Genomic DNA, 12107 nt, shown 5'->3' with positions numbered 1-12107 from the left:
AATCAAATGCAGTCAGAGTAGCGCATTCTGATGCTGCTTTAGGTGGAAGAAAGATGATTTCTTTGCAGTCAAAAGGATCCAGAAGAAATCAGCCTGCCAGAAAGCTGTGATTTTTTTTTTCCGCTAGTGTTCCCTGGATATATTATAATGATCAGAACTAATGTCTGAATCCTTTAAATGCCAATAAAATATACATTTGGGGGTAATGCAGTTATTATGAAAATATAAAAGCCAGTGTTACAGGCATTTCGATTTTTACACCTGAAAAAGCAGAGTTGCCTAGATACTTGCACACTGGTTTGTGGACTACATTACTGTTTGGATGGGCAGACAGGATAGCAAGGAGGAAAATCATTTCCTGGTGCTAAAAATTCAGGGTTTCCTGTGAAGTAAACGAAGCTTGGGTTACAAGTCTAAAACTAGACAGGCTTGGGGCATCTGGAGAACTGAAGGCCCATCTGGCAAGCTTTGGGGTACCTGGAAGTGGTTTTAAGGCTTGAAACAGTCAAGCTGGGAAAGTGTGGCTGAATGAACATATATTCCAGAGCTCTGTGCCTTATCAACTGAGCCGGCTGAGAAATTTCCCTGCAGTTATTCTCACCCAGAATTGGAATAAAGGGCTCAGTGTGAAGTTGGGATAGTACAACTTCTCGGTTTAATACTTTACAGATTTTTGGAACCAAATGCACCCTGAAGTGAAAAGCTGCCTTTTTTTTTTTTTTTTTTTTGCTGACCTTGTTGGATGGCTAATACTGTTTCTGGGAAATAAGAGAAACAAGCGGCTCATTGTTGGCAGGAGCTGAGAGAGACACAAGGAGGGCGAGAGACGCGTCTGCAGCCCTTTTTTTTTCCCTTCATTGTATCGTGACTGAGTCAAGGCTGGACTGTGGCTAGGTTTTTCTTCCTACCTCTGAAGACATATGTTTTCCATCAGACAGGGCTGCGTGACACCTGACGTTGGCCAGTTCACATGAGTTAAGCCATGGACGGCCCATAAACAGAGGAAAAGACCCGCAGCTGCACCCAGACACTCTTGATGCTGAAATGTTTTTTAAAGCTTGGTGTGGCTGGGTCTGCACATGCGTCAGAAACGATTTACACCTGTATGTTTTGGCTTGCTTCTTTGAGTTGCATATTATTATCCCCCCAAAGCCGCTATGGCCAGAAGGTCTAGCATTTGCTGATGGCAGTACCTCTCCTTTCTGTATATATAAGTCTTTCTAAATTATGAAATGTGAGTTTTCAAAGTTTATTTGATTTTTGTCTTTTTTGTTTTTTGTTTCTGGAGGATTGAAAAACAAAGTGCTCTACCATTTCTATAAAGTGAGATCACACAAATGGTGTCATCAAAACATGCGATTCACGTTGATCCCATCATTTTAAAGTAAATCAGTTAATTAAAATAGTCTGCTTTAGACGTTTTCATGAAATAGGGAAAAGGAAACACTACTTGGACTTTTCACCAAATTTAACTTATCACGTATATTTTGATGACTGTGAAAAAGGATTGGGCAGTGATTGGTGATCCATGTAGCTGATGCCAGCGGTAGCATTCTAGCAGGCGTTCTGGGCTTCCTAGGTTTGTCACAGCCTGTTCCTGAGATCTGTGCTGAGGCATTTAATCTTCCAATATTCCTTATCTCTAGAAAAAGTGAATTAATCTAAATCATTGGTTTTAAAATCTGTCCCAGAGTTCCATGCTAAAATCTCAGGGGGATGTGAGCAGAAGCTAACCTTAGTTAGTGTTCAGTTTCCAAAAGCTGGGCCCTGTTCAATGTGTTTTAAACATTTGTTTAAAGTTTCAGCATGGCACTTGAGAAGTGCCTGAAGGGAAAGCAGAGTGAAAGCACGACCAAGAGAATTTAGAGAAGACAGTCAAAGGTGCCAATGTTTAAGTGCTCATTTCCTCAGCTGATGAAAGAACCCTGGGACATAAGGATAGCCTCTGCTTCGAGCCATATACTTGGCTCTGGAGAAGGATTCTACAACTAAAGAAAAGTTTGAGAGCCATTGGTCTAAATGGACTAAGAGCCTTCTATCCTGAATTTCTATGGTGATAGCACAAAGTCAGGTAAATACATGGCCCTCGCCTGTAATGAGTGCTGTGGGGAAAGTGATGGGTTTGTAAATCATGAGTGAAACTCAAAATGAAATGGGGCTAAGCAGGGAACTATGCTTTGGAAGTAAGAGGAAGCAACAACTAGAATGTGGTACTCTTTAAATATTCCCATATGAAACTCTAGGGGTAAGGGTTCAAATGCATCCTCAAGAGAAGAAGAGTTACGGATGGGGCATTTCCATTTTTTTTCTGAGTTGTCATCTTGATTATGTTTCTACTTGAAATTTAAAAAGCCTATGATGATCATTTTCCTATAAATGGAACTGATATTTTGTTACCAATTTCTAACCCCCCTTAACCTTACTTTAGGAAGAATGTATTTAGTGCCTACTCTGTGCCTTAATCAGATTTGAAATGCACTAAAATTATTTTTGTTCCATTTTTGTAAGAAAGGAAGATCCGTATCATTGTGATTGGTCCCGAGGGGTAGGAGGAGACTTGGCTCCTTCCCAGGTCTTCTTTATAAAGAGCACAAGTCCAGGAATATGAGAGTTAGTTCAAATCACAGGAAGAGAATAGTTCAATGTTTCTTTTTTTTTTTTTTTTTTTTTTTGAGACGGAGTCTTGCTCTGTCGCCCAGGCTGGAGTGCAGTGGCCGGATCTCGGCTCACTGCAAGCTCCGCCTCCCGGGTTCACGCCATTCTCCTGCCTCAGCCTCCCGAGTAGCTGGGACTACAAGCGCCCGCCACCTCGCCCGGCTAGTTTTTTGTATTTTTTAGTAGAGACGGGGTTTCACCGTGTTAGCCAGGATGGTCTTGATCTCCTGACCTCGTGATCCGCCCGTCTCGGCCTCCCAAAGTGCTGGGATTACAGGCTTGAGCTACCGCGCCCGGCCGGAATGTTTCTTAAAAGAGCTTCGTTTCAGGTATATGGCTCAACCAGGAGTCCAACAGGAAAGGTTTTCCTGACTTTCACACTTAACCAAGTGCATGTTTATGGGTGATATAATGCAGTCATATATGATATATATGACATAAATGTCATAAGTAGTGCTTGATTTCCTTTGAAAATTACAGAGAAAATGAATATGTAATATTCCCATTCCGATTATCATGTAATATGGATACGAAAGGACAACCACCTAGTTATAATCTAGGGAGAATGCACTGACAGCTAATCTGGATAGCCTGACAGTTCTGAATAATGAATGGTCATTTTGTAGTGGCACCTGGTTCTCTTTTTAAGGGAAGGCATTAGGGTGGAAATAGGAAATTTGAGTTCTGCTGCCCTGAGTTAGCCCTAGGTCCATGGGCGGCCACAGGCCTAGAGTGACAAACCATCCCATTTGCCTGGGACTTCCCCAGATTTAGCACTGTGACCTGTGTCCTGGGAAACCCCTCAGTCCCAGGCAACCCAGGATAATTGATCATCCTCTGTGACAGAGAAGACAGAGAATGAGGTGATTGTAAAGCTTTGCATTCTAACTTTTGGAAGCTCTTATGCTCCCCTCTCATGTTGGGTTTAGGTTCCTGGAAAGTGTTTCTGATGAAGTTTATATGAACTTGCCCAAATATCAAACTGAATTAAACCCTTGTTCCAAGGAGGAAGTTTCCCAGATGCCATACCAAGTGCATTATCCAGTGTGTGTCTTTGAATGCTGCATATTTACCTATTTTGAAGAGACTGCATTCAGGTTTTAAAAACAACGTCAGCCTCTACCTGTTCTACTCTCTTTTTTTTTTTTCCTTTCGAGATGGAGTTTCGCTCTTGCTGCCCAGGCTGGAGAGCAATGGCATGGTCTCAGCTCACCGCAACCTCCTGCCTCCCGGGTTCAAGCGATTCTCCTGCCACAGACTCCCGAGTAGCTGGGATTAAAGGCATGCGCCACCACGCCCAGCTAAATTCACCTCAAAGTGCCAAGAGTAGAGATACCTCCACTGAAAAGTTTGTTGTCAAAAGGAGAGAGGAGGGAGATGCAACAAGAAACACATACTAGCCTAAGATATTCATCTTCACTTTCCAAGACTCACATGTGAACTGGGGAGAAGGATTTGAAGGGAGTCAAGTAATTGCTGCGTCTTCTTAGGGCTTAGGTGTGACTTCTAGCCACTGGGCACCAGCTGTTCTTTCCATAATCCACTCAGAGCCAGCCCCCTACAGGCCTGTCTGCTATGGTTTTCGTACTTGAGCTTACCCTTATGGTTTTGTTTTCTTCACTTGGCATTGTATATGTGTATGTGTGTAACTAAACCCTATTTTAAAAATGAGGGAAGCAAGCCCAGGACATAGAAGAGCAAGCCACTGAAACCCGCTGAGGCCAAAAAGACGTTTGTGAAACATTCCAGGAGGCGCTCTGGGCAGCCTCTGATTCACTGGCCTCCCTCATCGTCTGTAGCTCCTGGCTTAGGGAAGCTGCCAAAAGCACTTTCTCTATGAGCTGTGGCTCTCTGTTTCCTGGTGTTGCAAAAGGCAAAAGTTCAGGATTGAAGCCTTTACCTTTTCCATGTTTGCTTCTTATACAGCAAATCTTGTGCCGGCTTAGAATTGAGTCCAGGGAACTTCCTCGCCTTGAACACACACTTAGAGCTTTGTAGAAATGACCAAGTGTATCCTTGTCGCAGGCAGCACTCACCAGAGGGTCATGTCCAACATGAATAACCCCCACCACCTCCCCATTCCCGTGTTGACCGTTTGCTTCACCAAGGACACAGTTATTGAATTGTATCTCAGATGCCTTGGCACAGGTGGTTTTTGTTTTGTTTTGTTTTTTGTTTTTGTTTTTGGTTATGTTTTCCTTTATAATGAATAATACCAATTAAGTGTTTCTGGTCACAAATCTGCAGAGCATGGTTTTATCAATTTCCTAACACAGAAGAGAAAGCCAATTATTCCAAAAAGAAAAAAAAAGAAAAGAAAAAAGGAAAAGGAGATGAAAACAATGAAAAAGAAAAAGATAAATGGGAATCTAAATTTAAATTCTGACTCTCTTGGAAGGAAAAACAGAAAAGATGTCCCTGCTTTAGCTTTGATGCATTCCTGCTTCGATGGAGAAATCTTCTGTTTGGGTTACTCCTTTCTGTGGGGACTGGCAACAGTCTAGAGCTGACGAGGTCTTTAGCCTTTTTGAGGCAGTTTGTGGCAGTCTGCCCTAATCCGGCTTGGCCTCAGATACTGCATTTGGAATGCTCTGACTTTTCTTTTCTTTTTTTGAAGACAGAGTTTCGCTCTTGTTGCCCAGGCTGGAGTGCAATGGCCCGATCTCAGGTGACTGCAACCTTCACCTCCCGGGTTCAAGCCATTCTGCCGCCTCAGCCTCCCAAGTAGCTGGGATTACAGGCACCCGCCAACACACCCAGCTAATTTTTTGTATTTTTAGTAGAGACGGGGTTTTACTGTGTTGGCCAGGCTGGTCTGGAACTCCTGACCTCAGGCGATCCATCCGCCTCGGCCTCCCAAAGTGCTGGGATTACAGGCGTAAGCGACCTCACCTAGCTCTTTTTTTTTTTTTTTTTTTTTTTTTTTAATGGAACTATTGTTCTCTCCCTAAAATGTTCTGGAATATTATCCCAAGGAGTATTTTGTTCATCACAAATTTAGATGTTTTGTCTTCCTATGCTCTGCTGAGGACTCTGTTTCTCTTTTTCTCTGCCTCAGGCCTCCTCTGCCCCCAATGTCAAAAGCAGTGGTTTTAAAGAATCTCAACCACCAGTGAAGCTCATTAGCTCCAATGTCAATGATGGTTCAGTATGGTTTGAAATTAAACAACTAGAGGGAGCAGAGAGGCAAGTTGAATCGTGGGTTCCTCGGTTGAGTCAAGTCACCTGGCTTCTACGATACTGACCAGTTTTATGACCTTGATAAAATTCACTTTCTCTGAGTTTTGGTTTCTTCATCTCCATAAGGAGAGGTTGCACCAAGCAGAGTCTCAGCTTTGACAGTCTTGATTATAGTCTAAGCTGTATTTGTTGTTTTTCAGATAATTTGGGGCTTCTTTCTTTCATTCTACCAAGAAAATATTGAGTTTGATGCTTACATGGCCATGTTTTTGTTTTATGCTTTTTAATTTTTATTTTCACTTATGTTTTACATTAAAAGATAAATTCATGTAGGAAAACTTAAAATAGTACAGAAAAAGAGAAGAAAGATCTCCCATCCCTGATACCCGGTTTCTTCTGCAGAGGTGCTCGCTGTTGCCAGTCTCAGGTGTATCCTTCTGTGGAGATTTGCTGCACATGCATAATATGCCCCACCTTTTCTAACCGCAGATAGTAACATGCTTATACATACAGTTGTGTCCTTTGGGCTTTTCCCCTTCTAGACGATCTCTAAGAAACATTGGAATCATCATACAGAGTTTCTCTAAATGGATGGACCATATCTCCCGCTGATGGACATTAAGATCATTTTTAATCTTTTGCAATTATAAACAATACTGTTTTGAATATCCTTGTACAAACTGCTCTTTTGGTATGTGCTTTACTTTGAAAACAAAGCTATCATCTAAGTTCCACTCTTTTCCAGACTCTGCAGTTAATAATGAGAGATGTTTAGTCTGAAAGATCAAATCTAAATTAAGTGGAAGAAATCAATGTCTCCACCATTACTTTCTGCGAATATCTCATGTAGGGGCAAGTGTTTTGAAGACTCCCATAGGTATGGCTTGGGAAGAGCTCTTCTCCAAGTCTGAAACTCCCCCAGATTAGGACTCAGATATTAATAAAATCTACTGAGCAATATCTGGTTGCTATGTGGCTTTGAGTAACACGGTACATTGCTTGTGAGTACGCCCAATGCAGCATTTTGTATACCGACAAGGGCAGTCTACCTAAGTGACTGATGATAGTCCTACTAGAATTTGTTGTGTCAGTAAGTTACCAGGCCTGAGTCAGTTTTAAAATTTTTCAAAGTATCTAAAAGTCATAAAAATTAACATAGGCCTGGGTGCGGTGGCTCATGCCTGTAATCCCAGCACTTTGGGAGGCTGAGGCAGGTGGATCACTTGAGGCCAGGAGTTGGAGACCACCCTGCCAACATGGCAAAATCCTGTCTCTACTAAAAATACAAAAATTAGTGGGGCAGGGTGGCACACGACTGTAATCTCAGCGACTGGGGAGGCTGAGACAGGAGAATCTCTTGAACCTGGGAGGCAGAGGTTGCAGTGAGCCAAGATAGCACCACTGCACTCCAGCCTGGGTGATAGAGTGACACTCTGTTTCAAAACAACAACAACAACAACAACATAGGGTTAACAACCTGTGCCTTTGAAGCCTTTTTTTCCTAACCTGGGGGTTTCTGATACCAGAACTATTGGACATCTTTTTTGTCTTTAGTAGACGTATCAGATACTACCATATTAAATATAACTACTAGTAAGAACATACTTTTACAGAAGGTTCAGAAATGGCTGTTCCTTGAAATAATTATCATTCTTCCATCTGCGCCTCTCTTCCCTGGATGACATAGGTTTCAAGAATTAAACCCTTCTGGATGTCTGGATTTTGTCTTACTTGAATCTGTACTTAAGAGAACTTTTCCCCTGTGACACCATCTGTGCACAATCCTTTACCTCCCACCCTAGGCCTTCAAGTAGAAGTTGTAATTATACTATAACAAGCTCTAGAAGTGAAATACTCATTTCAGGTTTTTCAGCATCAATCATGACTGTTTTTTCTCTTGTTCTTAATCTAAGAGTGTAAGAAATGCCCAACTGGTTTTATTCATTCATCAGATCATTTCCTGAGCTTTCCCTGTGTACCTGGGATTGGGCCAGGAGGTGAGAATCCTTGGTGGCGGGCTTAATTCTAAGAGGGAAACCTAACTGTCTAGGCAATATCTTCTTCAATATCAATAACTGTCTAGCTGGTATCTTCCCTTTTACTAGCATGTTACTGGGCCCAGAGTTGTAAATCTATCCAGGCTCTCCTCGAACCCTCCCTCTTAGTAACGCAAGCAACATTTGGGTCCCTATTTTGATGGCCTGCTATGTGTGTGGTACTTTCTTGCAAACAATTGAAAGCAGATTGTCTGTACAGAGTTGCTCTGAGGCTTCAGCAATTGTTACTTTTCTTCAGTCTCAGATGCGACAGAAGGTGGCTAAGGACAGTTGGACGGGGTACAAGAGGATCTTGATTTTGGTCTTGGCTCTACTTGCCACTAACCAGGGCACATCCCTTAACCTTTCTGGGTTATAGTCCCTATTCCATAAAATAAGAGGATGGACTAGATAATCTCCCAGGTTCCTTATGTAGCCTAACAGTTTCACATTCCATAAGCCACACATAAAAATCCATCTCATTTCTTCATACCTCCCTTCCACCAGCCCGTTAGTTCTCATGAAGGCAGGAGCTACTTTTCCAAGTTTAAGCCCAGTGCACGACATACAGCAGGAATTGCAATAACAGTTTCAGTGAGTGTATGAATAAAAAAAGAACGTTTTTATCCCACCTTCACCTCCATCCTGGAGAAATTTCTGCCATTGAATTCTTCCTCAAAGAAATCTATTCTTCTCTAGAAAAGCTTCAGTGTTGGTATTGTCTTTCAAATATATATATATATGTTGTTCAAATATACACATATATTATACATTTAATACATACATTTAATATATCGAGGTTTGGGCTACTTAAATTCATTTAAGGAAATTTACTTGTAAATCATATTTCTACATAATATCCATAGCAAACTGAAGATTAAAAATATTTAACTTAAGCCACCGGATGTGGTGGCTTCCACCTGCAATCTCAGCACTTTGGGAGGCCAAGGTGAGAGGATTGCTTGAGCCCAGTTCAAGACCAGCCTAGGCAACACAGTGAGATCTCATCTCTATGTTTAAAACATACACATATATATGAAATATTATAAAAATATACATATATTATTAAGTGTATTAAAGTGTTTTAAAGTATTTAGTGATACTAAATATAGCAAAACTTGAGAATTTTTTTCTCAGAAATGAAGTGAGTATATAAAATTATACCTTCTTGTCTTTGATGTTGACCTAGGAGGAAATAGACTGAAAAGCATGGTTTTCTTCATTACATGACATTGCCCAGCAGAAGTTAAGCAAATTTGACTGGTAAACAATTTTGAGAAAAACTAGCACTTTTAAAAATGCATTTTTGTAGAAATACCAATTATAAAATTTATTTAAGGATTTTAAAATTATTTTTGTAAAGTGAAGTCCTTTTTTTTTTTTTTTTTTTTTTGAGACAGAGTCTCGCTTTGTCGCCAGGCTGGAGTGCAGTGGCGCGATCTCAGCTCACTGCAACCTCCGCCTCCTGGGTTCAAGTGATTCCCCTACCTTTGTCTCCTGAGTAGCTGGGACTACAGGCATGCGTCATCACGTCCAGCTAATTTTTTTGTATTTTAGTAGAGGCGGTGTTTCACCATGTTGGCCAGGATGATCTCCATCTCCTGACCTTGTGATCCGCCCGCCTTGGCCTCCCAAAGTGCTGGGATTACAGGCATGAGCCACTGCTCCTGGCCGTAAAGTGAAGTTCTATATGCTGTATGGTTGTTAAATGCAGATAAATAAAGAATTTTCAAAAAATTTAAAATATTTCTCATGTCTTTATCCAGGCACAACATCTTTAGCATTTCTGCGTAATTTTTTTCTCACGAATTTCTCCCTTTGAAGAGACAAACATTTTTTTCTCAATCAGGTATTTGTTCCTGAGTTTAGCTCATAGCTCAGGCTTCCTTGCGGCGTGCTTTTCAAACAAAGGATTGATGAAGTCCTCTTTATATGTCGGCTCCTGATCTAGGTGCTTTGTGGTACATGTTGCTTATCAGTTCACTGGTTCGTGTACCAAAGATCACATGCCCTCCTTACCTCTGCCATAAACACACAGATGAACTGAAAAAGTGTACACATGCGCGCGCACACACACACACAGATGATCTGGTGAAATTATCTTTTAAGTTGTGATAACCTTTGTGGAATTTGCTTTAGACCACTATGTTCTATGTAAGGCTTAAAGTATACTCTAGACAGGGAGGTGTGAAATGAGATTTTAACACAAACAAAAGCCGAGACTAGATGAGTCAGGATTGGGGCCAGTATTCGAGCCTCCATGAATTGAATTAAGGTAATAATTACTTAAATAGTAATAGTTAACAGGAAAGTACTTTGGAAGGAATCTCAGGAATCTATACTCCAAAGCACAAAACACTCTGATGGTCTATTTTTGATAAGGTACTGTGGGCCCTGGTCATTAATCTGTATGTTCTTCCCTCCTGCAGTGATGAATCACCAACACCAGCAGCAGATGGCCCCCAGTACCCTAAGCCAGCAGAACCACCCCACTCAGAACCCACCCGCAGGGCTCATGAGTATGCCCAATGCTCTGACCACTCAGCAGCAGCAGCAGCAGAAACTGCGCCTTCAGAGAATCCAGATGGAGAGAGAAAGGATTCGAATGCGCCAAGAGGAGCTCATGAGGCAGGTATGGCCTTCCATGGTGTCTGGTGGAGGCTCCCTGGCCTTGGTGCCAAAGCTGATGGATAGGTAGCTGCTTACCTTCAGGGTAATGCTTCTAGAGAAAAAAAGAGAATAGGGCTCCAAGCCCTACTCCAAGCTTCTTGATTAGAATCTAGTTTCTTCTCTCAGTGTTCTGCCTGCATTTTCAGAACCAAGTTTAAGAGTACAAGGATGAGCTGTATTATCATGGCTGCCTTTGACTTCCACTGCTAGTCTTTAGGAGAAGAGAAAGGAGAAAGTAGAGAGATAAGAGTCTGTTGTTGTGTAACAAATTATTCCAAAATGTAGTTGCTTAAATAGCCATTTCGTTATATCACACAATTTTGTGGGTCAGAATTTAAAAGGGGCTCACCTGGGGCTATTCTTCTGCTCTACATGGCATTGACCGAGGTCATTTAGTGGTATTCAACTGGTAGGTGGGTTGGTCTGCCTAGTTCACGATGGCTTTACCTAAGTGGGTGGCATGATGGTGAGGATTGCTGGAAGACTGGGCTTAGCTGGAACAAAAGCCTGGGATCTATGGTGTGGCGATCTCAGAGTAGTGGTACTTATTACACAGCAGCTTGGGTTTCCAAGAAAAAAGCATTCTAAGAGACAGGAAGTAGAAGTTGCCAATTTCGTGGGGCCTGGCTCTGGAAACGGTCACGGAGTCGCTTTTGCCATACTCTTTTGGTCAAAGTAAGTCACAGAGAACTACCCTAGATTCAAGCAGATAGTGGAGTGGATGTTCCTCGAAAGAAATGACAAAGAATCTTGGTCCACCACAGAGCATGAAAAAGAGGGAAGCTGAAGGGAGAATGAGAAGGGAAAGTGGTTTGTATATGGACTCCAACAGAGTGCTCTGATTGATGCCTGGGCATCAATCAGGCACTTTTGTGCCATACTCCATTCATTCACTTTTTATTCCCTCACTCAGGAGTATGTTACCATGTGCCCTCTGTGGGTCAGGCTCAGTGCTGTACTTCAAAAACGATTACAAGAGAATCCCTAAAAGAACCTACAGTTCTCTCCCTGTTTCAGTGGCTTGGTCTATGGAAGAGCAGAATTCTTTCTTCTGTGTTGCTAAACTACTATAACCCATGTTTGCAGGTCTCATACTTTTTTTCTGGCTACATTTTGGGAAGAAAAGCTTCAGTTTATTGTTTTAACTTTGCAGACTTTGTTTTGTGACTCACATGAAGCAAGATACGTGAATAACTTCCTTTTGCTACTTTAGAGAAATCAGAGAAATAAGTAGTTTTAACATTCCAGAGAACTTTCTTGGAGCAAAGCAAAGGACTGAGCATGTTAGAGTAAACGCTGTTTTTTAAAAGCTACATTTGATGCTTTCAGAAATACACATTGACTTCCATAAATGAATAATGTATTTCTCATCAAATAAATTCCAGGATATAAGAAATCTGTATTGTGTGAGGTTTAAAATGCATGGTAAGTTAAAATCATTTCTCAGATATAGTCTTTGAAAATGAGGAAAATGAATATAAATTGTGCTTTGTTGCTCAGCTGAACTTTCCTCCAAATTTGAGGCATACAACTTAATAATTAGGTAACTACAGTTGTCTTTTTTAC

The 12107-nt window shown here is 41.5% G+C and overlaps 1 protein-coding gene across 1 annotated transcript in view; it reads left to right on the top strand.

Annotated features, from left to right (window-relative positions):
* WWTR1 (WW domain containing transcription regulator 1) overlaps positions 1 to 12107 on the top strand; it is a 143051-nt gene that overhangs the window by 106223 nt on the left and 24721 nt on the right. Inside the window, exon 4 of the mRNA XM_015131788.3 lies at positions 10301 to 10503. Coding sequence (XP_014987274.1) covers positions 10301 to 10503 — 203 coding nt within the window. The remainder of the gene's footprint in view (positions 1 to 10300; positions 10504 to 12107) is intronic.

The sequence above is a fragment of the Macaca mulatta genome, chromosome 2 (genome assembly GCF_049350105.2).
Source record: "Macaca mulatta isolate MMU2019108-1 chromosome 2, T2T-MMU8v2.0, whole genome shotgun sequence".
In the NCBI taxonomy this organism is placed as follows: Eukaryota; Metazoa; Chordata; class Mammalia; order Primates; family Cercopithecidae; genus Macaca; species Macaca mulatta.
Note: the sequence above shows the minus strand (reverse complement) of the source record. Positions and strands in the feature narration are given on the sequence as shown.